General features: G+C 55.7%; 1 protein-coding gene across 3 annotated transcripts; it reads left to right on the top strand.

Moving 5' to 3' along the window:
* The first annotated feature begins 250 nt into the window (after positions 1–250).
* LHX6 (LIM homeobox 6) lies at positions 251–25,649 on the top strand. Of its 3 annotated transcripts, none has more exons than XM_060608790.3 (10): positions 251–555; positions 1,694–1,765; positions 2,163–2,345; positions 2,705–2,826; positions 11,623–11,843; positions 14,457–14,557; positions 14,778–14,873; positions 15,091–15,265; positions 18,382–18,485; positions 23,424–23,579. In XM_060608790.3, exons 1-10 carry the CDS (start codon positions 472–474, stop codon positions 23,442–23,444), a joined length of 1,179 nt encoding a protein of 392 aa, XP_060464773.1. In that variant the 5' UTR covers positions 251–471; the 3' UTR covers positions 23,445–23,579. The 3 variants fall into 3 exon arrangements, with proteins under 3 accessions (XP_060464773.1, XP_060464775.1, XP_060464774.1); XM_060608791.3 differs by lacking the exon at positions 251–555 and adding an exon at positions 1,207–1,379; XM_060608792.3 differs by lacking the exon at positions 18,382–18,485 and having other exon boundaries at positions 23,424–25,649.
* The last annotated feature ends 2,087 nt before the right edge of the window (positions 25,650–27,736 follow it).

Genomic DNA, 27,736 nt, shown 5'->3' with positions numbered 1-27,736 from the left:
CCTCGCTGTGTGTGTCTCGCTCTGCCTTGGCGGGGAGGGGATTGGTCACGCATGACTCATCTTGAACCGAGCGGGGCTCCAGCGGCAGGGCGGCCGCCGCCGCAGCTGGAGGGGGAGGAGGACGAGGAGGAGGGAGAGGAGGAGGAGGAGGAGGACGACCAGGAGGGGGAGGAGGGGGAGGAGGAGGAGGAGGAGGAGGAGGAGGAGGAGGAGGAGGAGGAGGAGGAGGAGGGGGCGGGGGCCTCTCCAAGTTTGTCGGGACCTTCTTCCGAGGCAGCGGCGGCGGCAGCCGGGGAGGCCGGGGCTGCGCGCGGGCCGGGGGCGGGGGCTGGGGCCGGGCCCGGGGCGGCGGGGCCGGCGCCTCCGCTCTCCTCCAGCTCCTGCTTCAGCCTCTGCTCCCGCTGCTGCCGTGGCCCCTCTCCGCGCGGCCCTCCGCGCTGCGTGCCCGCCGAGCCCGCCGCTCCCCGGCCCATGTACTGGAAGCATGAGAACGCCGCCCCGGCGCTGCCCGAGGGCTGCCGGCTGCCGGCCGAGGGCGGCCCCGCCACCGACCAGGTGAGCGAGCGAGCGAGTGGGTGAGCGGCCCGGGCCACGGTCCGGCAGGGGCCGGGCGGCGGGCGGCCGCGGGGAGGAGGGGTTCGGGGGTGCGCCTGTGAGTGTGTGTCTGTGAGTGTGTGAGCGCGCGCGAGCGCGGAGGGGGGGGTCGCGGAAAGCGGGAACACATTATGCAAATGTTGGAGGAATTTCTCAAAAAGCGATTTAGCAAAGACACAGGCGAATCAAGAGGAGGCGAGGCGGGTATTGTCCGTCTGAATAGGCGCTGATAGCGCCGATGCGCCGGGGGTTGTGCTGGCGCAACGCTGAGAATCCCGACGCGGGGCCGGTCCCGGGCGCGCCGAGGGGCTGGAGGGTGCTTTTTCCTCTTCTTGGACGCCTCTGTCTTCTCTTTTTGGTTCCATTCCCCCCCCCCCGAATCTCGCCCCCGTTTTGCTCCGGGTTTCCCTCCGACTGGCCCTCCAAAGGCGCCTGAATTCGTGTCAATATCGCCGCATCAATTTCGAAGCGCGCGCTGGGCTGGAGGGCTGATGCTCCCAGCGCTCCGGGTTTTATTTTCCTCAAACGCCTCCCCCCCACCCATCTCCTTTTTATTTTCTTTCTTTCTCTCTTTTCTCCTTTTTGCATTTTGTGTCGAGAGGAGGAGAAGGGAGCGAGGAAAGGGGGGTGGGTGGAGAGAGAAAAAATTCGATTTTTAATTACTACCATTAAAAAATCAAATTTGCAATTCTTTGGGCGGCCTGATGGATCTCACTGATTGACAGTTGGAATTGACACTCTGGCTACCTCTTATCTTGGGCATTCACGACAATTTCTAATTGCAGGTAGTTTGTGTGTGTGCGTGTGTTTTTTTTCCCCCTCAGAGGCTTGGATTGCAAGGGAACTAAGCGATTACTTCAAGAGCCACGGGTTAAGTGCAGGGAGAGGGGGAGAGAGAGGGAAAAAATCCAATCCAAATTCAAATTGCTTCATTAGAGAGACACCGCTTTTGTGGGGAAGGGCTTTAAATGCCCACTACAAAGTTAAGACTCATTGTTCCGCGCCGGTTTATATAACAGGCGCGGGGAGGCGCTGGGCTCAGGCTGCGCGGAGCCAGTTGTGCAGCCGCCGCCGCCTGAGTTCCCTCCCCCTCCCCCAGGTGATGGCCCAGCCAGGGTCCGGCTGCAAAGCGACCACCCGCTGCCTTGAAGGGACCGCGCCGCCAGCCATGGTGAGTTCGCTCGGCCCTGCCTTCGATCCCCGGTCCCCCGGCTGTCCCGCCCTGGGGACCTTGACCGGCTTTCCGGCCCCGAAGCCGCTGCCCAAGCGCGGGGGGACTGCGGGAGGGCGCCGCCCCTCTCCGAGCCTCGGTTTTCCGGCCGGAAGTGTAGACTTTGGCCGTCCCCAGCACCCAGGACGCGCGGGTTGAAAGTTGGGGCTGTCCCTTCCTCTCCAATAGGCCCTTCCATTCCTATCCTGTAGCCCATAGCGCGGCGACTCGGGAGAATTTCGTTGTCGACTGATGCGCTGGGGCCCCAGATTTGTCTCCGAGGCGGCGGCAGCCTCTGGCACTCACTCGGCTGGGCGCTCAGCTCAGCGTGCGGTTCTCCCTCTCTCCCCGACCGCAGGCTCAGTCGGACGCCGAGGCCTTGGCAGGCGCTCTAGACAAGGACGAGGGTCGGGCCTCCCCTTGTACACCTAGCACGCCATCTGTCTGCTCACCGCCTTCTGCCGCTTCCTCCGTGCCGTCCGCCGGCAAGAACATCTGCTCCAGCTGCGGCCTCGAGATCCTGGACCGGTATCTGCTCAAGGTGAGCCAGGGGCGGGGTGTTGCGTGTGTGTTGGCGGGGTGTGGGTTGCAGCCCCGAGGACTGCACGGAAGCGGCGCCGGTGCCAGGTCCACTAAATTCCTAATCCTGGTTCAGCCGCTGCCTGACTGTGCGGCTTTGGGCAAATCTTAGAGTCTCTCTGCCCCCTCGGGTTTCCGTCTGAAAAATGGGAAGAGTGTATGTCTACCTTCCTAAGCTTCCTTGTTACAGAAGGAAAGTAGGGCAGCCTCCGCACCTTCAGACCTTCAGCGACCATCTCAGCAAACGGGGCCGGGGAGGCTGGGGCCGGGCGTGAAAAGAGGCCCGCGCTGAGCCGGCCCCCACCTCCGCCCCCTCCCCAGGTCAACAACCTCATCTGGCACGTGCGGTGCCTCGAGTGCTCCGTTTGTCGCACGTCTCTGAGGCAGCAGAACAGCTGCTACATCAAGAACAAGGAAATCTTCTGCAAGATGGACTACTTCAGGTAGGCTGCCGCCGCTGGGCCAGCAGTGTCGCCGGAGGCAGGCCCCTGGCGCGCACGGAGGACCCTTTGGCAGCGCTTGGTCTCTGGCTCCGGAGCCCCGATCCCGAGTGCACGCGCTGCGCGCCGCGGGGGCTCAGCCTGCCCGCTCTCAGCGCCCCAAAAGAGGAGCTCCAGGCCGCGCGCCGGTGCAGGCACAGGTCCGGGCCCGCGACCCGCCTCCGGTTCCTGCGGCCCACTCGCTTTGGGTCGCGTCTCTGGCTCCGTCTCGGGTCTTGCAGAGTGTCTGGCTCCGGTTCCGACCTCAAGCGCCGCGGTCCAGCTCTGACGTCCTGGTCTCTGGCTCCGACCCGCTCCGATCCCAGACGCGATCTGGCTGCCCCTACAGTGCGCTTCGGCTCTGGGTTCCAACTCCCGCTCCGACTCCAGCCGCGCCGGCATCTCTCCGGGGCCGGACCCTGAGCCGGGCTCCCGACTCCCGCTCCGTCTTTGCCCTTGACTTGGCTGTGGGTCTGGGTCTTGGTCGGGGGCCCCAAGCACTAGCCTCGCGGCTCTCATATCCAAGCGCCTCTTCCTAAGCCCCAACCTCTGTCTCCGGCTCCGCCTCAACTCAGACCCTGGCGTCGTTCGAGTGTCGCATTTCCAGTCTGGGATCCTGCCCGGGTCCCAGGCGCCTGTTTCAGTCTCAGCTCCGTCGTCGTTTCGGTCGGGGCTTCAGCCTCTGCGGGTCTGGGCTCTGACTCTGAGCCGCCGGGAAGGTCAGGGTTGTCGGGCACAGCAGTCAGGGCCGCGAGTGGCATTACCCTGGGCTGGGCCCTCCGAGCTGCAGAGCCGCGTCTGGGCAGCTCTCGCCGCGCCGCCTCATCTCAGCCCCGGCTCCTAACCGCGATCTCAGGCCTGACCTGGTCATGGGGTCGAGGTCACAGCGAGGTCAGGGGCACAGCCGCCTCCGGTGTGATCCCTCCGGGAAGCGTGAACCTAACCTGAGGCGGGGCCTCCAGGCCTATGGAGTGGGGAGAGTGGAATGGGACTGTTTCCTGGGAGGGATGCCTGTCCCCAAGGGCTTTGTCAGGAAGTGGTGAAAGCTGTTCCCCTATAACCGCTACCTAACCCGCAGACATCCTTCCCATCCTTGTCTCTGCGGAGGTCATGGCTTCAGTCTTCCTAGAAAGACCCCTGGCCCTGAGAGTCAAGGAAAGTGGTGGGAGGCTAATTCCTGCCTCCTTGCCTCTGGTTCTGAGTCTCCTTGGCACCTGGAAAGAGATCTTGAGTCTAGGGCGAAGTTTGCAGCGTTTGGGGCTGGAGTACTCTGGGAAAAGCATAGGAAGCATGATTTCAGAAGCAGACTCTTCCTTTTGTGAAAGATCCTTGCAGCTGAGGTGTGCGTTGGGAGAGGAGAGCTCGCCCAGGTGGCCTGGGACTCAGCATGCAAGGAGCGTATTGTGTCTCTCTGTTGTCCGGATCTGTGCAGTGCCACAGGAGGAATGCATCACTGAGCAAGGTCAGGGGTATGAGGACAGTGTGTGTAGTCCTTTATGACCATTTTTGTCTTTTAGTTTAAATGTGTGTCAGGAGTGTGTGTCTCTGTGTGAATGTTGGGACTTCGCCTGGTGTGTGTGTGTGTGTGTGTGTGCGTGTGTGCACGTGCCCGCAAGGTAGTCAAGACACGATTACATCTGTACAGGGACGCAGAGGTGACAAGGCAAGAATTCCGAAATCTCATCATTCCTCCCCCCCTCCTTCCCCTTCTCTGAGGGAGCATTCCTGCTTAAGGCCTTAACCCTGGCATTGAGGAGCCAAGGGTGTGATGTGAACGTGGGTGTGTGGATGTGGACTGCCACACGTGTGCGTCAGAGGGGGTTATCCTTGTGTGGTAATGTAACAGGAGCATGGTGTCTTTCTGCACTGCCCCATCCGACTGCTGGCTGGCTGGGCAGGAAATGAAGGTTAGAGTCCCTGTCTTGCCACATCCCTGCTCTGTGCCTGACTCCGTTTGGTTAAAAACAAAGCCAAAAAAAAAAAAAAAAACAAAAACAAAAACAAAAAAACAAATAAGAAACCAAAAGCCAAGCCAGTTGCTGTTTTAGGGCTCATGGGGCTCCTCAGCTGGCCAGGGACAGGGCTCCCGCCTGGGGCACCCAGCAGGATGGTATCTCAGCCTCCTCCTGCAGAGTAAGGCAGGGCTAGGTTCCTCTCCGGGCCCTCCCGGTGATGGTGGACCTGGCAGCTTCATGAACCACTTGTCCACACTTCCTCGCTGTTTCTCTAGCCTCAGCCCGTGCCCAGGATGGACCGAATCTTCTGGGACACTGTGCTTTACTAGGCCTTCAAGGAAGAGTCAAAATTCAGGTCCTGACCCTGCTGTTCAGAGCCTCCACTGGCTCTGGAGTCCCCCTTCCCACTGCAGTGGTGGGATGTGTAGCTATTGCGAGTACGGGCAGTAAGTGGGGTCTGCCAGGTCAACAATCACTGTGTGACCTTGGTCAAGTAACTACATCTCTCTGCCCTCAGTGTCCAACTTCCAGGATTGTCTGTCTGAACTGCCAAGGAGGCCAGGGCAGGGAGAAAGGCTCCGTAGCGCCTCCCTAAATGGCAGGTGCTACGGATGCCTGGATTGTCACCATTGGCACCATTGGCAGAGTGGGTGCTGGGCACAGTCCCCTGATAGCATTTCCTCTGGTGGTTGGGGGAGCAGGGCTTGTCTGGAAGGATGGGGCCAGGCCTTTTCTAGGTTGCAGGTTCTGAGCGTTAATCCTTTTCCAGTGACAAGAGCCCCCAAAGCAAAACTAAAACAGATTTTGAGGTAAGAGAATGGATGGGATAAAAGCTCACATTCCTTGGGATGCGGGAAGAATTGGGGCTCTCCTGATCATTTCTATCCCAGCCAAGTCTCCCTGCAGGCGTAACCCATCCCTGACAGTTCCACCTGTAACAAAAATAACAAAACCCACAAAAAAGGAAAGAAAAAGCCGTGGAGCACCAGGCATGGACTATTGCCTGCTCTCAGCAGCAGCCCAGGCTCAGGGTGGCTGCTGCAAGGGAATTTTTCCTGGGGTGGCGTGGGAGGCAGACCTCTTCCTCAAGAGCTGGGGCTCAGGGAGAGGCCATGCACTGAGTTTCCCTAGCCCTCTGCCTCCTGAAACCCAAGGTCAAGGGTCTGGTGGGATAGGGCCTGGAGCATTCTGCCCAAAGAGAGACCAGATCTCTCAGTGGGACAGAGGGAGGGAGGAAGTGGCCAAGACCTCATGGAGAGGGCACAAGGGGGCTTCCATGGTCCTCTAATCTCTGGTCTTATCCCTTAGGGGAAGGTTTCTCCGCTTTTCTATGCCTCATCTTGCCCCTTCTTTTCACCACCACCCCCAATAGTCTCCCTTAGCAGAGCCTGGTGTTGGTGGCTCAGGAAGTCAGAAGTTAGGAAAGCTCTCCAAACTCACCGGGGAAGGAGACTGCAGAGCACAGAGGATGCCCTTAGCAAGACTGCTAGCCCTCCTGCCTCACTTTCTCCAACTCTCTCTCTAAAGAGGGACCTCAGCAGCCCTTGTGGCCTCAGTCAGATTCCCAGTAACCCTCGCTCCCTGAGCCCTAGCAGAAAAAAAGAAATTACCACCAGGGAAATATGATATTGCTTTTAATTTCTTCACTTTTTTGGTTAAGACCGTTTTCTTTCTATTTCCTTCCAAGAAGTGAAGAAAAGTCCTGAGGGAAAAATAGCATTCCTTCCTGGGCCATTCATATCTCCACTGCCCTCAGCAACCACAACCTCAGACAGCTGTCTCTACCTTCGACCCCCCCCCCACCCCCCCCCCCACACACACACCTGCCGCTGCTGCCTGCCGAACAGGGCATGGACTGATCTACAGTGCCTCCCCCTTCAGCTTCCTGAAGCATCATGCCCATTGCATGGCTGGGGAGACTGATGTCCTGGGGAGAGAGAAAAGTGGAGCCCAGGGTCACACAGTGAGGGGGGTAAGAGGGGCTGGGCAGGGGTGAGGATACTGCTCGTCAGAATGTATAGAACTCTGCTCCAGCCAGGAATTGTTAACTCATTGCATACTTTATCCCAGTGAATCCTCAAATCCACCCGGTAATTACCATACTCTCATCATCCCCACCTTAGAGGAGGGGAAACTGAGGGTCTGAGAGGTGAGGCCATGCGGCTAGTAAGTGGCAGAGCCTGGGTAAGCCCCATGGCTGTGGACACCACCATCCCTGTGTCTAAACGTTCTGTACTGGTCTTTTATAGGGGAGATATGTCAGCAGTAGCTCTCCCTACAACATGTGGCCGGTGGAGTGGCAAAGACCCCTCTCTCCTGGCCCTAAGGAGTTGAGGCCAAAGGCCCTCTCTCCATTGGCTTCCACAGGGAGCACCGGCTCTGGTGTGTGACTCTCCCTGGATGGGCCCTGGGAGGACTAGGACAGGAGTGACTTCCTCAGGGGCTGTGACTAGATCAACTTTGTCAGGATCAGGTCACCATGGTTCCTGGCCCCCTTGCCTCCTGCCCATTTGAGTGGGGAATAAAGGGTTAACTACTGCTCCTGGCGTTGATACGGGTGGGGTTCAGAGAGTGTCCTGGGCTGGGCGCGGGCAGCCGGCTGAAGTTCCTGTCCCTGGCTTGGCCCATGTGACTTAGGGCAAGCCCTCAGCTTTCTCTGGCCTTCCTCCTAGAGCCCAAGCTCCAACCGCGGGCTCCTGCGGGAGAAACCCACCCCCTCCCCCAGAGCGAGGGTCCCCAGGGAGGCTTATAGCTGGGAAGCGGCCCCCCACCGCGGCAGAGAGCTGCCCAGCGGCCGCCAGCTGTTGGGGGACAGATGTTGGGGGAGCGGAGAGAGGAGTTCTGGGGAGGGGCCTAGGGCCGGGACCTCCGTGGCGCGGGGCGTTTTAACCTCGTAATTGCTGGTTCTGTTTTTTCTGGCTTCTTCTCCTAAGAGTTTGCCTAGAAGGGAAGGAGCAGAGGGGATAGGAAGGGCTCCACCTCCAATCCACCTTGTTTGCCTCTTAGAATCTCCCCACGGCCAGCAAGTGAGTGTCCTGAACGTAAAATAATTGAATTCTGGTTTGAGTTTCCCCACCGGCTCACCAGCTTTATAAGTAACATTGGCCTTCCCACTCGAGCTTCGGTTCAGCTTCGGGTAGCTTAATACGGGGGGAAAGGCTCTTTCGTTGAGGCTCATTCACCCAGCAAATAATGACTGAGCACCTCTCGGTATCCAGAGAAAGTAGGCCAGAAGAGCGAGTTTGCCCTGGCCAAGGGCGCACAGCTCCCTCTGCACAACCGCGAGTACCCAGACGTCTCTGGTCCCTCCTCAGGGGAGAGAGGGCAAGGAGACGCGCGATGCCCACCCCACTCCTTTCGGCAGTTGCCAGGATGCGAAGCGTCCATGCGCCGAGCGCCTCAGTCCTTGGAGCCTTTACCCCGCGGTGCGCGCGGGGACCCAGGGAGGCGCGCGCACAAGGCTGGGGGTGGAGGGGGGTAGCCGCGCCCCCTAATCCCTTTGGCGCTCCCTTCGCAGCTCCCGAGCACCCCATTCTTGAAGTTTCGTTGTCTCGCCGCCAATTTCGCTGCTTCCGGAATCCCGCGGCTCGGGCCTCGCTGCCCGCCTGGGAAGGAGTCAATCGGTTTGTCAGAGCCTCGATCCGTAAGCCTCCTCGTGCCCCCTTGTTTGTGCCACTGACCCCTGCCCTGGGTGGAGGATACGTTTCAGGAGCGGCCCGCAACGCACCCAAAACTGCATAATGACCCCACCCCCACCCCCACCCAAGGATCTTTCGCAAAGGTGATTTCGTTGACTGGGCGGAGCCACGGCGAGCGCGGGCAGATCCTAGGGCTGGGGACAGCTCTTGTCGTTTGGGGTGACATGTGGAGGGTGAGAAAGTTGCTGAGAGATCACTCGCGGCGTCCTCCTCGGAGTAAGCAGTGCACAGTGTAGGCGCTGACCCCGCCCGGGCGTTGCGGACTTGGGGAGCCGGGAGATCAGGGGTGTGCGGGGTGTCGTGGACTCATCTCTGGCGGAGGACGAGGAATCCCGTACAGCCTACCGCGGGGACCCGGAGTCGGAGACTCTGGCGCAGCTCACGGGGCGGGGGCGCACGGAAACCACAGGCTGGAAACGCAACCGCTCTCACCTGGAGTCTGAAGGCCGGGGCCCTTCCCTTCCCCGGCTCTCCCCTCTCCCCGGGAACGCACTGTCTGCCTTCCCGAGCCCGCTGGGCCTCAGGCCCTACGCGCGGGACTTTCTGGGACCGGTGGCTGGGAGTAGGGACGCGACGGGGGTAAGACCAGGTCCCTTTCCAGTTAATACAACTGGGATCCAGTCCCTATCATCTCCTGCCCTGCTGCTTCAGCACGGACTAGGTTCCTTTTGCACCTCAGAGCGGACCTTGACCCCCGCCCCACGCTCTTTGTGGTCTTGGGCAAGTCACTTGTCCGCTCTGAACCTCCCATTCCACGTGTGCAAAGCGGGTGCTAGAGTCTCCACCTCAAGCGGTTGCACCAAGTCGAGGGTGTGCAATGAAGACCTTGCGCCCTGGGTCCCTGAGTCGCTTTCATGGCTCTGCACACTGCTGGCTTCTCCTTCCTCTCCAGGGCCGGAAAGTGCTCCTAATCCGTGTACAACGAGTCAGGCAGCGGAACCCTCAGTCCGCCCCGCGGCGAGAGTAGGCAGGGGTGGGCTAAACGGTTTCCTCTCCCCTTTACTGAGGGATTGGGAAAGAAACCGCGGGCTGTACTAGGCTGTCCCTGGGGAAGCCGAGTTTCCAAGGTCGGGAGCCGCCTCAGTTTAGGGGGCGGTTGACCCAGCAAAGGCGCACAGTGCAGCCTTAGCTGAGCAAACCGCGCTGCCAGGGACAGGGTCCTCCTGCGGTCCTGGTCAGAGACAGTGGCGTTACAGTTACGTCTGGGAGCCGGGCTGGCGGAGGCCTCCGCGCTCCCTCTTTCAGTTCAACCCAAGATCGTTTATTCAATTGACAGTTGCTTGCATTCGGCAAGACAGGCGAGGCTGTAACCAGAGTGCATTTGCCGGGCTGTTTTCTCCACACAGTCACAAGCATTTCCCAATGCTCCTCCGGGTGCAAGTGTGTGGGCCCTGGGGACACAGGGCAAATCTTCTTGGTTCTCTCCTAGGATTGCAGGGGGTGGGAGGGAGAACGAAGAATCTGACATTTACAAACCTGTCTGACCAATGTTGAGAGCCTGGTGCTGGGACTGGAGGGCTCTGCAGGGAGGGGGTGTGTGAAGAGCACAAAGTCTGTGCAAAGACCTGGGCCGGGAAAGTGCTTCAGAGGGGGCCATAGAGACCTGGCACTGACCTTCCATTGTGGCTGCCTGGGACTCCTGTTTGGGTGTGGGGTGGGGAAAGTTAGGGAGGAGATGAGTCTAAGAGGTTATGGTCTTCTGGGCTTTGTAAATTCCAAGGCTCTTGGACCAGATCCTGAGGTAGAGTGGAATCAGCAAAGGATTTTAAGCAGGGCAGGGTAGGATGCACCGTGCATGCTGGAAACTTCTCTGTGGCCACTGTGTGGAGGAATGGTTGCCAGGGGTGGTGCTGGAAGCAGGGAGATCAGGGCAGACAGATACTGGCCTAGGAGGGCAGCTGTGGGACTGGAGACGAAATGGATCCCAAAGATACTTAGGAAAAAGAACCAACAATGCCTGATCATCCGTTAGATGTAGTGTTGAGGAAAGGGAGGAGTGAATGATTTAGGTTTCTAAGCTTGGGGGGCTGGATGAGTGGTAACATCATCCCCTGAAAGAGTGTGCAGCAGAGGAAACTGAGGCCTAAAGGGCTGGGACAGGGTCAAAGGATGAGTCATCCACTTAAGGAACAAACCTTCCCAGGTGCTCAGGGGTCAGGCCTTGGGCTGACTTCTGGGACAGGATAAACCAGACTCCTGCTTCTTCTTGGAGGGGCTCGCAGTCTGGTGGTGAAGGGAGTCATACCCAAATAGCTGCACCTCGAGGTGGGAGAAGATGGGAAAAAGGCCCAACAAGGAAGGCTTAAGGGGGAGGAAGCATTCGATCTGCTCCTCCCCCCCCCCCCACTTTTTTTTGTCTTTTTAACATTTACTGTTAGAATGCCATGGGGCTCCAGAGCCTGGGACGGGCTGGGTACTTAATAGACTTAGACTCAAATAGTACTTAGACTCAAAGTACTAAGTACTAAGTGGTAGTCATTGCTGTTGTCACCTAGTTCAGCTCAGGGCAAGGAAAGTGAGCACTCAGAGGGGTTAAATAATTTTCCCAAGGGCACAAAGCCAGTAAGTGCATATCTGTCTATGCTTCCAAGAAACCCTGAGCATCTCTACAGCTGGGGTACGGTTTATTCATCGTGGGTTTCTAGCCTTGCAGGCTGTGTGACCTTATGCAACTTACTTTACCTCTCTGGTCCCCATTTTCTTCATCAGCAAAATGAAGATTAGTTGGGATACGCAATACAAAACACTTAGAATCTTGCTGGGCACGTGGTAAGTGCTCAAAATTTTGCCTGTTATTATATTATTACATTTTCCCTAACACTCATGATACATTTGAGTGAACAGATTAGTTATATATAAATATAAGGAGTCATTGTAGAAAGTTTGGAAAACTCAGAAAAGCACTAAGAAGAAAATAAAACCACCCACCAGCTCACCTTCAGAGTAAGCTGGTGTCTGCAGGGGGGTGGGGTAGGGGGCAGATCCAGGCAAAGGGAAATTTGTGAGCGAGGGAGGCCAGGAGACAGGGTGCCAGCGGGCCACTGGGAGGTGGAAGGGGTAGCCTGTCTGAGCTTCGCCACCCCCTTTCCTGCCCCGGTGTCCCGCAGCCGATTTGGGACCAAGTGTGCACGGTGCGGCCGACAGATCTATGCCAGCGACTGGGTGCGGCGGGCACGCGGCAACGCCTACCATCTGGCCTGCTTCGCTTGCTTTTCGTGCAAGCGCCAGCTGTCCACGGGCGAGGAGTTTGGTCTGGTCGAAGAGAAGGTGCTGTGCCGCATCCACTACGACACCATGATCGAGAACCTCAAGAGGGCCGCCGAGAACGGTACCCAACCCGCCCCACCCAGCACCCTGCCACACCTCTGTGCCCCGCCCTCTCCCACCTCAGCCCAGCTCCCCAGGAACTGACCACACTCCTCTGGGAGCAGGCGCTTCCTTTATTGCCTGGAGACTGAGTGGGCGCGGGGCCGTGCACGGCGCATGCGCTCTTGGCCCACCATTGCTTGAGAGCCTGCAATGGTAGTCTGTCTCTGCAACTGTTTCCTCATCTGTAAAATGGAGCCAATGATAAGACACCTTCTCAAAGATAGATGAGCCCATGTGTTGTAAAGGCAGGAAGCACCCAATGAACCCTAGAGCTCATTCTCACAATGGGGCAGCCTACTCCACCTTTAGGCAGTTCTGGTTGGCCTGAGGGCTGATCCCTTCAGGCTGCCTGGAACTGGGCATGGGCCAGTCCTAGAGAGATGATGCAACTCTGTTCTCCCAACTCCCATGCCAGCAGCTCCAAGCCAGAGGTTTGGGGGGCGGGGTTCAGCCTACGCTGTGAGGGAAAAGGCCTTTGAGTCTGGAGACCTGAGCACCAGTTTTGCTGCTGGCATGCTGTACTGATATGTGAAGTTTCCTTTCTTATCTGGGCCTCAGTCTCCCCATCTGTGCAAGAGAGATGGGTCAACTAGAAAGATCCCCTAAATCTCTTCTGGCCCCAATACTGTGTCTCCTCAAGACACATAGGCCTGCAGACAGGGTTCACATCTTCCAGAGATTGTGAGGACCGAGTCACAAATGGTTAGAAAGGGGTGGGGGGGAATGGAGGCTGGGCTGAAGGTGGAGTCAGGGACCCTTTCCATGATTTTCCTGTCTGGGTCTTTGGAAGCTGCTAGCTTCTCTGTAACGTGGACTATTTTGTGTGATCCTTACAAAAAAAAACCCTAGGAAGTAGCTGATGTGTCCCCATTTTACAGATGAGGAAACAGGCAGAGGTTATCTTCAGTATGTGATTTGCCAAAGGTTGCATCCTAGAAGGTCTGCTTTAACTCCAAAGCCCAGGCTTTTAACCACCATTCCATACTACCCCATTCCTGAGCTCCAGGGACCGCTTAATCAGGCTTCATTAAGCAAGGGAGACTGCTGGGAGGTGGCTGCCCCTGTAAGTTTCACTTTCCCATCTAAAAAATGGCACAGCAATCCTTGTCCTGCCTGTTCTCCTAAGGGACATTAATACCACAAAGTGTCTGTCCCAGCCTCAGGGCCTCTTGGGAGGTATGTGGACCACCCTGCCTCAATTTCTAGCCTGGGGACTAGTCAGGAATCCCCAGAATGTTCCAAACCATGGCCACACCAAGGCTATCACTTTCTCCTGCCAGGATCAGGACTAAGTGGGCCTAGGTGGGAAGCAAATGAGGCTGGGGTTGTATGAAATTACCCGCAGTGGTGGGCAAGTCAGCAGTGGCGCTGGGATGGAATCTCAGGAATCAGGGCTCCCCCTATACCATGGCCCATCAGTGACCCCAGGCTTCTTCCACATCTGGACCTATCAGGGCCACCCTTACCCACAGCCTGGTCAGTTACAACGCTAACTCTCACATCTAGGCTGACCCCAGACTCCTACCATGAAGGCTTGGGGCCTCAGATCTCCTTTACTGAGCAACCCTCAGTTTTGGTTACTGGTTTTCTTTTAAACACACCCGTCCATCATAGAAAATTTAGAAAAGATGGTTAAGCAAAAAGAAGAAAATAAAGATCACTCCAAATGTCACCACCTCTCATATCTTTAGTATATATCTTCCCAGATTTCCCCCCATGTATTTATGGTGGCATGTTTGTTTGTTTTTTCCCCCCAACATAGTCTTCTTCCTAATTAAAAAAAAAATTACAACTAGTTGTGTGAATAGTGCTGGAATTACTGGTGATTTTTATTTTCTTCTTTGTGCTTACCTGAATTTTCTGAGTTTTTGAGAAGGAGCATGTATTACCTAGAAAAAATGAGGTATTAAAAATAAAATGGGGGACTATGTTTAGTGTGATTGTAAAAGTAATAGAAGTGGAAAGAGAATGGCTAACATATGCTCCAGTTAATGAAATTAAACCTTGGAGAAATAAAGTGACATGTGATTGCTGTTAAAACCTCAAAACTTACAGAAATATTGAAACTAGAGCCATAATTGCACTCTTCAGAAGTAACCACTGCTAGCACCTTGGCGTGTATCCTTTCAACTTTTTTGCTTCCATACATTTTTACAAAATTAGAACCGCAGTTCTGTAACCTGCTTGCATCTTAACCTCCACTGGCCTTTGGTTTCCCCAGTTTAGCTAAGAGGGAGTCCCCTTGGGGCGCTAGAGTCAACCACTAGGCGAAAGGTCTTGGTCAGGGGTTTTCTTCTCTTTGAGCTTTAGTTTCTTTCCTCTGCTGTAAAATGGGGCTGTGAGACAGACGCAAAAGGCACACCGAAGGAGCAGTGTCTGGTACTGAGTAGACGCTCAGAAATGAAAGCCCCTTACCTAAAGACAGAGCTCAGGGACTAGGACTCTGGGATCCCCGCTCCCAGCCAACTCCGCTCCTGACCCTTCCAGGGACCAGCTGCCCCCACCCCCGTCCTTTCCAGGATGCCACTAGAAGAGATGGGGACGCGTGGTCAGCCACTTCTGTCACCCCCAGGGAACGGCCTCACGCTGGAGGGGGCAGTGCCCTCGGAACAGGACAGTCAGCCCAAGCCGGCCAAGCGCGCGCGGACATCCTTCACCGCTGAGCAGTTGCAGGTACCCGGGCCCGCCGCGAGTGGCCGGGGCTGTGGGTGGGGCGTGGACGTGGGCGGGGCCTAGAGGACCTCTGGCTCCGCCCCCTCTGCCCGGACCCGCGGGTGACGGGGAGGGGCCGTAGCTGTCTGGGGCGTGGCCTCCTGGCCGGAGCCTCTGATTGGGCCGCAGTCTGGGAGACCTCCGCGCGTCCCTGTCTCACTGCCCCTTTTGCTCCCGTCAGGTTATGCAGGCGCAGTTCGCGCAGGACAACAACCCCGACGCACAGACGCTGCAGAAGCTTGCGGACATGACGGGCCTCAGCAGGAGGGTCATCCAGGTGGGGCCGAGGGAGGGCGGGGCCTTCGGGTCTGGGGCGGGGCCTAGGGGGCCGGGGGCGGGCTCTCCAGCGCGTAGCTGGTCTCCAGCTGAGCCGCAGGCCCGGGCGCACGTGGCCGCCCTTACCCAGGAGGCAACGAGGCAGTCCCGCCTGGGGTCTCCGGCGGTGTGTCCGACCCTTTTCCGCGAGGCTGAGGCTGCTGAGGCTGTCGTTCCAGGTGTGGTTTCAAAACTGCCGGGCGCGTCATAAAAAGCACACACCGCAGCATCCCGTGCCGCCCTCCGGGGCGCCGCCGTCCCGCCTCCCTTCCGCCCTGTCCGAAGACATCCACTACTCCCCGTTCAGCAGCCCCGAGCGGGCGCGCATGGTCACCCTGCACGGCTACATTGAGAGTAAGTGACCGCCACAGCTAGACCGCCTAGCCTGCGGGCGAGGGGTCACGGAGGAGCGCGCGCGGGAGGTGGAGGCGTGGTGGGTGAAGGCCTTTCGGAGCCTGGTGGGTGAAGACGTGGGCTCTGTGGTCCCTCAGACCTAGGGTTTGGGGAGAGGGGCTAAGTTCCCAGTCTCCGCCTTAGTGAGACGGGACCCTTCATAGAGAAAACTCATTCCGCCATTCAAAAAACACCATCCAAGTACCCACTGTGTGCGAGGCCCCAGGGGCTAGGGAGAGAACAAGACGGGTAAAGTGCTTGCTCTGGTGGGACCTGCGCTGTCGTGGAAGAGATAACATGGCAGGATAACCAGACAGATGAGGGCATGGTTTTAATTGTGATGATTGCTATAGGAAAAGTGCTGGAATATAGGAATATAGGAATGTGTGGAGATGACGCCTCTCAGCAAGCTGAGAGTGGAAGGATGGATAGGAATTAGTGAGGCACCAGGAGAGGGGAGGCAGGAGTGCAGGGCAGCAGAGGAGATGAATGCAAGCAGGCCTTAGTCGGGAAAGCATTGTGGCATGGGTGTGTTTGGGGTTGCAGAAGAAGGCCCGTGTGGTGGGAGTATCCCCACCTACCTACCCTCCTTGAACCTCAGAATCCTCATCTGTAAGCTGGGACATTAACAATGCCTACCTCACAGGGTTGTGAGAATCCATTGATGTGTTCAGTAAATACTTTTCCATGCTAAACACTGGGATACAGCGGAGAACATAACAGACCAACTCTGTGCTCCAGGGGCTCACGTTCTGGAGTGGGACATGGGTAAAGAGACAATCAACTAATAAAGGAGGGAGGGCTGGCATGTCAGTGGGACTGGATGCCATGGGAATGATGGAGTGGGCCAAGGTGGAGTGACCTTTGAGCAGGGACCTGGAGGAGAGAGGGAGTAGCCTTGTGGATTTCTGGGGGATGAACATTCAGTGAATCTGCTAGGGAGCAGGTGCTTATTACAGATTTCCATTCCCGTTGAGCTTGTTTGTTTCCTCAAAGCTGGGTGTGACCAGAAAAATAGAAGTGGCCACAACATACCCACAAACATGAATCTTCCCTTCTCTGGCTCCAAGTAAAATGGAAAGGGAAGGAGGGGTCAGAGAGAGCCCTGCTGTTTACTGAGCCCCGGCCATGTGCCAGACACTATACTAAGCGTGTTTGTAAACATCAGACATCACTGTCTCATTGTGCAGACGAGAAAACCAAGGGTCCACGTAAGTGAACAGGAGCAGTGTTCCTTAATGGTTGATTGTGGGCTTTGGGGTGAGACTGTCAGGCTTCTAATGCCATCCTTGCCACTTACTAGCTGTGTGACATCAGGCAAGCTTGGTAGCTTCCCTGAATATCAATGTCCTCATCTGCAAACACGAGGACAATAAGAATCCTTATCTCAGAGCAGTGTGTGAGCATCAGATGAGATCACTGACTTCAAGTCTCCAGCATTCAGTAGATGCCGGGTAACTATTAACCGCTCTTGTAATGGTGGTGGTGGCTCTGGCTGGCACAGTTGGAAGTGCAGATTCCTGCCTATCGCACCAGACAGCCTGCTGGAAACCATGTCCGTTTGCACTGTTCCATTTCTGAGCCACCTGCTCTGTAGGAGGGACTTTTCTTCCTTTCTTTTCTAAACAATGACATATGTTCAAGCTGCACAGAGCCCATTGAACATCTAGTTCATCTCTTAAAGGTGCCAAGGACCCAGGACTCTCTAGATACCAGGAGTCTGGGCTACCAGCTAGCCCTTGCCATGGGGTTGGTAATGGACCTAGGTGACCCTCTTGGGAGTGGGGCCATGGCCTTCAGAGTCCTGCTAGAACTCCCCACATACTTTGCCAATCAAGCCTAGATGTGTCTTTGACGCTCAGAGAAAAGGCTGAGGTCCCCTTTCCTCTTCCCCTTGAGGTGGAACCCAGCTTGGGGCAGGAAGTGTTGAGAGTGTTTGGACCTGCCCCCTCTTGCATGGCTGAAGGACAACCTCAGCAGTTTGCTCTGCTGTTAACTAAAGTTACACCATTCTGAGTCTCCTGGGGTCTTAGAGCTTGGAATCTGATAAAAAGCTTTGGAATCGGACCCCAGAAAGATGCACGTACACATGTCGTTTTCCATGTGATCGCAGGACTCCTAGAATACCCCAGGTTAAGAATCCCCAATCTCATGCAGCTGCCTTACTCTACAGATGAGGGAACTGTGACTCAGAAAGGCACGGTGACTTGTCCTAAGTTACATATTGATTGTTAAGTCTCTGTACAGGGCTTTTCCCCCCTATGACCAAAGAGGAAGAAGTGTAGGGAAGAGAGAGGCCATGGACTTCTCCACTGTAGTGGTAAAACACGGAAACATGAGAGATTCGGGTCAGATCTGAGGATGGACTTTCCCCCCACAGTTTTAGGTGTTGGAATAAGGTACAGAGATTCATGCCAGAAATATTCAAAGAGTACCTACTAGGTGTAGGACCTACTAGGTGTCATGCCTCATTCTAGGTACTGGAAATCTATCAGGATCTAGAGTCTGGAAAATTCTCGAGTCAGACAAAAATTCCTGCCCTTGTTAGGCCTTGCATTCTAGTTGGCAAAGACAGATAATGCCAAGTAAACAATAGATATCTACAGTAAGTCAGGTGATAGTAAGTGCTAAGGAAGAGAAACAAAGCTGGGAAGGAGGACAGGGAGGGTAGTGGTGGGTACAGTTATAAACAGGGTGATCAGGGACAGCATCATTAAGAAGGTGATGTACCAGTGCAGGGTCCTCTGGGAGGGACACAGGTAAAGCCTGAGTGACACCTGGCAGGTAAGAAGGTATAAGGCACCAAGGAGGATCTTAATAATGGGGTACAGCCTTGCATATAGATGTTAAATACATAGGAGTGTTTGTTTATCAGTGAGCTGGGCAGTTATCACATAGCACTTTATAGATTATAGGGATTTTCATAACCCTCTGTTGAAGTTTTGCCCAGGGCCAACACAGCTGGTAAGTGGCCAAAGTGAAACTGGCCCCAGGACTCCATCCTGCTGAGCACGGGGCACACGGGTATCCTGCACAGAGGCTGCAGGATGGGTTCCAAGGCATCCTTTCGTCCACAGGTCAGGTACAGTGCGGGCAGGTGCACTGCCGGCTGCCTTACACCGCACCCCCCGTCCACCTCAAAGCCGATATGGATGGGCCGCTCTCCAACCGGGGTGAGAAGGTAAATGGAGCCAGGTTGGGTGTGGTGGGTGAGAGCCTTCCTGCCAGGGATGGGTCTCAGGTAGGCCCCATGCTGCTCTGTGGTAGATCCTCTCTGCCTAGCATACTCCAGCCCCCACCAGGCCCCCGAGGTGGTCACTTGAGCGGCACATTCTATGTGCACAGCCCCTCCAGAGGCCTCCTCGTAGCCCCCCACCAATAAGTGGCCTTCTTTTTTTCAGATTTGTGGATTTAGTTACTTGGCTCAAATCTTGTGGTTTCAGGAAAGGCTTGTGTCACACACCACCCTGCATCCCACCCTGATACCCGTTCCTCCTTCCTCCTTTTTGTCCCTGTCTGTTAGGAGTGGATACCCTTATCTTGGGGGAGGCCTGGAATAGCAGGCCGGGGGTGACCTTGGTCAACTGGCAGGGCCTTCTTGGTGTAATTGGGATCTCTGGTTATCTCAAGCATCAGGACTGAATATCCAGAAGGGTGCTTAGGTATCCCCCAGCCAGTGGTTTGAAAGCTTTGTTTTTAAGCACCTCACATTTAAAAAAAATTTTTTTCCCATAACCTATAACACAGATAAAAGTGGATAGAGCTGCTCTGGGTGAAACCACAGAGTGGGTAGAAACCCCATCTCCCTCTCAGTGGCAAGACACCTGTCAGTGAGCCTTGCAAGCCTCTGTCCTAGGACAACCCCTCGTTTTAGGACTGGAGAAATTGAGGCCCAGCTTGCTCAGATGGAACCTATACACTTCCTCATTTATTCAGCTGACATTTGCTGTGCACTGACTTTGCCTAGTAGCCCCGAGTCACTTGCCAGGAGCATAGAGATGAGGAAAAAGCATGGTTCTTGCTCCGAGGGGGTCACAGCCTGGAAGGGAAGCACACACAGTGTAATCAAACTGATGGGGGAGGCCAGGGAGCTGGAGAGCGGGGGCACAGCTCGGGAGAAACACAAGGAGGACTTTCCGGAGGGAGGCACTATCTGCCCCCAGGCCCAAAGACTGAATCAGAGTTCATCAGAGAAAGCGTGAGCCACCATGGCTCTCGGGAAACCCTGAGCAGTTCAACATTTCTGGCACCCAGGCTTGGGAGGGACAGTGAGAGGTGGGGAGCTCAGGGCTGTCAGTGGGGGAGTCTGGACTCTGTCCTGGGGCAGGGGGGGAGGCCCTGGAGGCCTCTTGTTTTATTGATTTAGTTTTAAAGATTTTATTTTTATTTTTATTAAGTTTATTTTATTTTAGTTATTTTTGAGAGAGAGAGCGCGCACATGAGTGGGGAAGGGGCAGAGAGAGAGGGAGACAGAGAATGTAAAGCAGACTCTGTGCTGTCAGTGCAGAGCCTGATGTGGGGCTCGAACCCACGAACCGTAAGATCATGACCTGAGCCCAAGTCGGATGCTCAACTGACTGAGCCACTCAGGCGCCCCTAAAGATTTTATTTTTATAATTAAAAAAAATGTTTATTTATTTTTGAGGGGGGAGGGGCAGAGAGAGAGGGAGACACAGAATCCGAAGCAGGCTCCAGGCTCTTTGCTGACAGCACAGGTGTGGGGCTCGAACCCACGAACCGTGAGATCATGACCTGAGCCGAAGTCCATTGCTTAACTGACTGAGCCACCCAGGTGCCCCAAGATTTTATTTTTTTAAGTAATATCTGTACCCAACATGGGGCTCGAACTCACAACCCCAAGGTCAAGAGTTGCATGCTCCACTGACTGAGCCAGCCAGGCGCCCCTATTGTATTTTATTTTATTTTTCTGGTTTTATTGAATGGAGGCCTCTTTTAGAAACATCGTAGTAGCAGTCCTCAGGGAGGCAGGGAGCCCCAGGAGTCAGCAGTTGTGGTGGGCCAGGAACACTGAGCCAGTGCCTTCCAGATGGAAGGATCTCCAGACACCTTCCAGGCCAGCAGAGCACCATCTTGGCGTGCCTCAGAATCACCTGGGAAGCTTATAAAGAAGCAGGTTCCCCAGCCACACCCCTAGAGAGTCTGCTGGGGAGGCGGAGGGTGGGGGGGCGCTCCTCCAGGACACCTCCACTTACTCTGCCTCCTGAATGAGCACCTCCTGCGTGCCAGGCTCTGTGCTGGGCACCATGGGGCAGGTCTGTAGTGCAGACAGCCTAGCTGGACAGATGGATTTATAAATAAATGGTAGCGTGTAATACAAAATCCCACAGAACTGGTGGTGGGTGAGCGCGCCCCGTGAACACCCGCCAAGATTGTCCTGCTCACAGCAAGAGCTGCTGTTGCTTCAGCGACTCCATTCACGGCAAGTGCGTCACGGACCTTGTCTGATTGATGCCTTCCAAGCACTTTGTGGGTGTGGGGATGGCCATCCTTGTGGTGAAAATAAGGAAACTGAGGCTCAGAAGGGTGGCGTGCAGGGATGCCTCGAATCTGTTGGACTCTGAAGTCCGTACAGGTCAGTCATCACTTCCTCTTGTGCAGCACTTTACACAGTGCTCTCTCTGACCTCACCCATCACAGCCTCGCTGGGGGGATGATTCTGATTCCGTTTCACGCCTGCAGAAACCTGGGCTCGGGGCAGGAGCTCACCAGCATCACACAGTGAGTGTGGGTAGAGCTGGCCTCGATCCTAGGACTACCGGCCTCAAAGCTGCCACTCTCCTGCGAGAGGGCACTTGTCCCGTCAGCCCTGGCACAGGGACTGCAGAGGCAAGCTGGCACAGTCCCTGTCCTCAAGAAGCATGTGGCTTAGAGCAGGAGGCGAGCAGGGTGACAGGGCAGTTGAGGTGATGGATGAACATGGCCCTTGAGGACCCAGAAGAAGTGCTGAGCTGTAAGGAGAAGCAGGGAATGGGAAGAAGGGTGTTCCATGTCAAGAAAAAAGCATGTGCAAAGGTACAGAGGCATGGAAGAGCCTGGGTCTGAGGGACCGAGGGATGTTTAGTGTGGCGGAAGGCCAAGGAGGTGACAGAGGTCACATAATGAAGGGCCTGGACCAGGCCCAGAAGGGAGCGGAGAGGGGAGCCTTGGAAATGTTTAGGGTTGGGCTCAGCACTTGGAGCCAAGCCCTTGTCTCCTGGTTACTCAGCTAAGCTTGTGGTTATGTCTGGTTCAGTCTGAAGGATGAGCCAGTCTCGGGTCTGGCAGCTCTTGCTGTACAAGGTTTCTGGCCCCTGGGTTTGGCTGCTGAGCCAGAGTTTTCTCCTGCTGGGCCTCATCCCCAGCTTCACATCCAGCAGCTCTGGAAAAAAAATGTCTCTCCCTCCTTCGTGACCTCCCACCCTCTCCCTATCAGTCCTTCCTGCCAGCTCCCGGGGACCTTTTCTGTCCATCTCTTGCCAAACCCACAAGACCTGGTCATGTGTGATCAGGGCAAGACTGCACGGACTTTCTCCCGAATGCCTCCAGGCCTGACTGGCCCAGCTGTGAGGAGACTCAGTAGGCCCTGGGGCAGGCCCCTGAACCCACTCAGGACCAGCGCTGGCCCAGCGAGGAGGACCGTGTTCTGAGCATTTGCCTGGCGCATCCCCTGCCTCCGCCACATCGTCATTTGGCCACACACTCCTGAAAGTTTCCAGAACCGTACTTCTTCTTGGTCATGTCCCCCGATTCCACAATTTTGGAGCTTGGAAAGCTCTTAGAAATCAGAGCCATGCTGTCATTGATCAGACGGAGAGACTGAGGTCCACAGAAGGTAGGGTCTTATGAGAGTTATCCCTCTTGAGACAGCTTCTCTTAATAAGAGCCCAAAGCCAGGCATCCCAGAGGTCAGAGAAGAGCTCACTGGGGTGAGCCAGTGCGGTGTGAGCTCTGGAGTCGGCCAGCCTCGGAATCCCAGCTCTGCCGCCCTCTCACTGTGAGACCTGGGAACACAATTAGCTTCTCTCAGCCTCCATTCCCACACCCGCAAAATGGGGAGAATCATCGTTGCCGCCACCTAAGGTTGTTGCTGAGAGTAGATGCAATAATGTAGGTGAAGACTTTGGCACAGTGCGTGGTACACGGAAAGTGCCCCATAGATGTTGGTTATTTCCATTATGTTTTTGGAGATCATCACCATTGCTTTCCTCCAGCTCCTCCTCATAGTGACTGACATGTTCTTGATCAGAAAATGGAACGGCCATATGGCCATGCCTACTGGATGTCCCTGGACCCCTTGAAAGCGCCTCCTGACACGTTACTATGAAAAGGCACCTCCCATTGACTAGCCAGCCAGCAATCCTTGACCTGAACTTCAGGGAACTGGCCTTGTTGGTGGCAATGAGAAGTCAGCCAGGTGCTTTAGGTGGAAGAGGGAGAGGGAAAGGGGCAGACAGTTCTTGATCGCCCGCTGTGTGTCAGGCACCTGGCCGCCTTTTGGCTTGGTGATGATGAAGTGCATGAAGGGCTTGGCCCGCTGCCTGATGTGTAGTGAGCGTCGATGACTACTGTCCCCATGGCCTCGCAGAAGCGACGCGTTACAACAAAGAGAGCTTGGTCTGGGGCCAGGACTGTGTTGCGGGACCCAGGGCCACCTCTGCCTAGCTGTGTGATCGTGAGCTTCCTGACTTGCCCCTCTCTTGCCCCCCTCAGTGCCCTCCCCGTCAAATGGAGACAATGGCGGGATGTGCCCACGGGGGTTGAGTCTTCTGTTCCATAACGTCGGGAAGGCACGTTACACGGCGCCAGGAGCAGGGCGCAGTGCCCAGTAGACATGTGCTGCTGCCCTTGTGTCTCACTGAACCCTCCCCATTCTGAGAGAGAGGTTTTGTCATCCCCGTTATACAGATGAGGAAACGGGCTCGGAGAGGGGCAGTGAGTTGCCCAGGGTCTCACCGCGAGTGACAGAGCTAGGATTGGAACCCAGATCTGGGTCCCGAGCCACCCTCATTCTCCATGCCTTCAGAGGACCTCTGGGGGCGGGGGAGAGCGGGGCTGCAGGGGGCCAGGGCGGGGGTGTCAGGCCCCCAGCTCAGCCCCCTCCCCCTCCCTCCTCTCGCAGGTCATTCTTTTCCAGTACTAGCGCCGTTGGCACTTCCGCATCCGTCCGCGGGCGCCCCACAACTGCCCCGCAGCCGCCGGAAGCCCGTGCCCGAGCCACTGCCAGGGGCCCACCCGCTCCGCGCCCGCCCCTCGCCCACCGTCCCGCCCGCCGCCAGCTGGGCCCCCGGGCCTGGCCTTCCCTTCTCCTGCTGAGAACCAGAACCTGCCAAGAGCACTGCGGAGTCCTCCTCTCCCAAGGCAGAGCTCCCTGAAATTTGGAATCAGGGCGAAAACAACGGCCTGTGTTTCCACTTAGACAGGAGTCATCTTCAACTTAAGCTGATTACAATAGCAAAAGGCCAAATTGAACCGTGCAACGCCAACAGCCTTCTAATTTACAGGTTTTCTTTCCTCCCATATTGGCCTTTATTTACTACTTCCTTGCAACCATCTCTGAATTCTGAATAGCCGACAACCCCCCCAATGTTATCCACTCTGTTGCTTTTGTCTGGAAAACTCTACAGTGTTTGTGGGATGTCCCCAAAGGAAAGCTATGTTCTAATTTTATCATTTCCATCTGTCTGGTTATGTCAAGTTAATTCAGAGAGAGAAGAGACACTGACCAACCCTGAGAGGCCCAGCAGGGCAGAGATGGAGCCCTGCCCAGACCAAGAGGCAGGGGATCGGCAGGGACTGGGGGGAGGGGGCGGCAGAGGCTCCCATTGGAGACGCATGTGGCATAGTGGGCTGGGGGAGGCACGAGCTCTTTTAAGGAGAGGGAAGAGAAAACTCGGGGTGTATAGGGGGAAGACTGTTCCTACCTAGTTAGCCAGCCATATACACAGGAGACTGGCGGAGCTGGTGTATGATACGCACGACGGCATTTCTGAACGTTTCGGGGTTAGAATCGGGAGCCCTCACTGGCTACTTGTTGACTCCTGATAGGGGCATTTGGGTCATGTCTTTCTTGGAGGGGCCGTTCAGTGGAGGTGGGGCGGAGCTGGAGAAACAGAGCCCTGGGAAATGGCAGAATGCGGATTCTGAACCCGGCTCTGAGTAGAGAGAAGGGACCTGCTGCGGAGGTGAGTGTGCCAAGCCTAGGATCCCAGCGGGCACTCCCCACCACCCCTGCCCAGAGCCAGCCCCACCCACTCCCGAGAATGCAGGCCAGACACAGCTGTGCTCACATCCACCCTGCTGTGCCGCAACTCTTCCACCCCAAACAAAAGGGCTTCGGCTACACAAGACCATGATTTATGTTTTCAGGGGACGCCCATTTGTCCCAGACTTCTCCTGTAATTTCAGAATTACTTGGTGTCCTGATGCATTTCCCACTAGAGGCTGCTGGTAGGCATGCGCTAGCCCGAATCCTCCCTCCTGCTTTGGTTAGCCTGACCTGTTGCTCTTGGAAGGAGACCCCAGGACAGGGAAAGCAAGTTCATGGCACGTATGTACCGGCTGTCCCTGTTGTCAGAGGTGGTAGGCGTCGCTAATTGATTGCATCTCTCTGTCTCTCTGAGTCTGGATAAGGTTTCGATATCCAAATGCTTGAAGCTGGCACTTAAAACAAAAACCTATTTGCCTTTCTCGCCCTGGGACCTGGAGGAGGGCCAGGCCCAGGTATAGCCCAAGTTGGGAACCCGCTTCCTTTCCCTTCTGAAGACCGTTCCAGGTGACTCGGGGCCAAGGGAAGGTAGCACCAGAATGCGGTCAGTGCAGCTCAGTTCAGAGCTCATCCACTGAATAGCTCGTACCTGGCCATGCACAGGGTGCTGATGTTAACAAAAGGAGCTGGGGCCTGATCCCTGGTGATTGGGGAGCTCGGTTTCCTTTGATTTTTGCTCCTGATGTCGAAGCCCTGAGCACAACCTTGTGGTAAGTGGCCAGCCAAGCCCTGCCCAAGTGGGTCACCTAGTACCCACTCTGCCTTGAGCCTCCCCCCACCCCAGGGTCTGTTCCTTGCGTGGATCATGTGGTTGTAGCATGTTGCCATTCAGACAGGTCTCCACTAGCCTGTTAGAGCAGCCTGGGAAGCCTGGGAACACACAGGCCACCAAGACTATTTATTTAAATACAAAACAGAGGGAGAAAACACACACACGGAAAAAAAAAAAATTGTAAGCACTTTTTTTGTAAAACCAATGTCTGTTTTGTTACATACCTTTCATGTTGTGCTTTGTAAATGTCCTATTTGTGTAATAAATAAAGTTAATGCAAGTAGAAGTGCTGGCACTTAAATCCAGAACCTGATGGGATTCCATTTCTTTCCTGCTGTCCGGCTAAGGGCTCCCTGCAACTGCCCCGCAGCCGCCGGAAGCCCATGTCCGAGCCACGGCCAGGGGCCCGCCCAAGTGTCTGGGCTGTCAGACAATGCAGTCCCCCTTCCCGGACAATCGGTGCTATTAACCAGTCAGCCACCTGTGCATTGCAAAGGCATGACAGCGAGCTTCGTCTCCAGTCTAAGCTTTGTAGGCCGCCAGGCTGGCTGCTGTCCTCGGTGTCACTCCTGAACATCCGCTGTCTGCAGGCTCAGGGAAGGGCCTGGTCCACGAGCCACAGAGGAGCTGTCAGTCCGGTCAATGCTATAGCAGACGGATCCCTCCAACATGCCGTGGGGGCCAGGTTGGGGGACGTTTGGGCCAGATATATCCGCTGAGAGATTCACGGAATGGGTGCAAAAGAGGCGATGTTGGGGGCCGGGGAAAAAAGCACAGAAGCGCCTATTTGGAAGGTGCAGGAGAATTTGGTCTGGTGAATTGAAGGCAATAGGGGATGGGAGACGGGGAGACAAGGCTCTAGCTTCGATACAAGTCTGGGTCTCACACTGGCCTATTGGGTTCTAGAGCCACCACATAATCTGGGGAGTGAGACAGAGCATCTTTCTGCTCGTTGCCAGCTTGTCTTTTAGCAACAAACTGTTGGTTCAAACCAAAGCTCTCGAGGAAGGGGGTGGAGTGGCCCTGTCCAGTGCAGAGGCTTCCCAAGCCCCCCCGCCCCCGGCCCTGCAGAGAGTTGTTCATAAACCTCAGCTCAAGATGTACATGGTCATCACCCCTGCTGGACCTGTCTTTATTTTTTTTTAATGTTTATTTATTTTTGAGACTGAGAGAGACAGAGCAGGAGCAGGGGAGGGGCAGAGAGAGAGGGAGACACAGAATCCCAAGCAGGCTCCAGGCTCTGAGCTGTCAGCACAGAGCCCGACACGGGGCTCGAACTCATGGACCGTGAGATCGTGACCTCAGCCGAAGTCAGATGCTTAACCGACTGAGCCACCCAGGCGCCCCAGGACCCATCTTTATTGTTTCATTCAGTATCCCAGACCCCATCTCTGCCCCTCTCCACCCCCTTTTTTTTTAATATGATACAGGTTTTTTTTTTTTTTTTAACATTTATTTATTTTTGAGAGACAGAGACAGACCATGAGCAGGGGAGAGGCAGGGAGAGAGGGAGACACAGAATCCGAAGGAGGCTCCAGGCTCTGAGCTGTCAGCACAGAGCCTGATGTGGGGCTTGAACCCACAAACCGCGAGTTCATGACCTGAGCTGAAGTCGGACGCTCGACCGACTGAGCCACCCAGGCGCCCCTCTCCACCCTTCTTCCAATCCATTTATCAAATGTTGATTTAGATATGTGTTTCTTTGAAAAAAGTTTTGTGTGTGTGTGTGTGTGTGTGTGTGTGTGCACTTCTTTCCATGAATGTCCCTTCTGTTTTCAAAACACAGTTCGGAGACCTCTGTGGAGCTCAACCCTATTATTCTACAGAGGTGACTGTTGCCCCAGAGGGGAGAGGTAATCCCCCAGGACCCCTCCATGGTGCAGCTGAGTGTGCCCAGGCCGCCCTCTGACTTCTAACTCTGCCTAGCATGCCAACTCAGAGTCCCTGGTTTGAGGGTCAGTTTCCTGCCCCTGCAGACCTTGTCAGAGACTTCACAGGCTTGCCTTCTTCTAGCAGCTCTTGGTGAGCCAGGGACAAAGTGGGGGTGGGGTGGGCTGCTGAATGCAGCAGCCTCTAAGGAGGGACAGTTATACAAAGATCCAGGATGCTGTGGCCCAAGTGTGGCCCTGGAATGTGCCACCCCTTCCTCTTCTGGTTTTCAGCTGACATGTGATCTTCGGGGTGATGTTGAGGAATACCTGGGAAATAAGAGTGCATCTGGGAATGCAGCTGGGAGTGCACATCGCTAGACCCTATTCCCAGAGACTCTGACCAGCATGTCTACGGTGGGGCCCGGAAATAGCTAATTTGCACTTCCGCCCAGGTGATTTTGGTGCTGGTAAAATGAGGATCCCCTCTCTAAGAAACGGTCTCAAGAAAGTACGCTTGGGGCCAC

Source organism: Panthera onca, chromosome D4, assembly GCF_046562875.1.
Source record: "Panthera onca isolate mPanOnc1 chromosome D4, mPanOnc1 haplotype 2, whole genome shotgun sequence".
Lineage (NCBI taxonomy): Eukaryota > Metazoa > Chordata > Mammalia > Carnivora > Felidae > Panthera > Panthera onca.
Note: the sequence above shows the minus strand (reverse complement) of the source record. Positions and strands in the feature narration are given on the sequence as shown.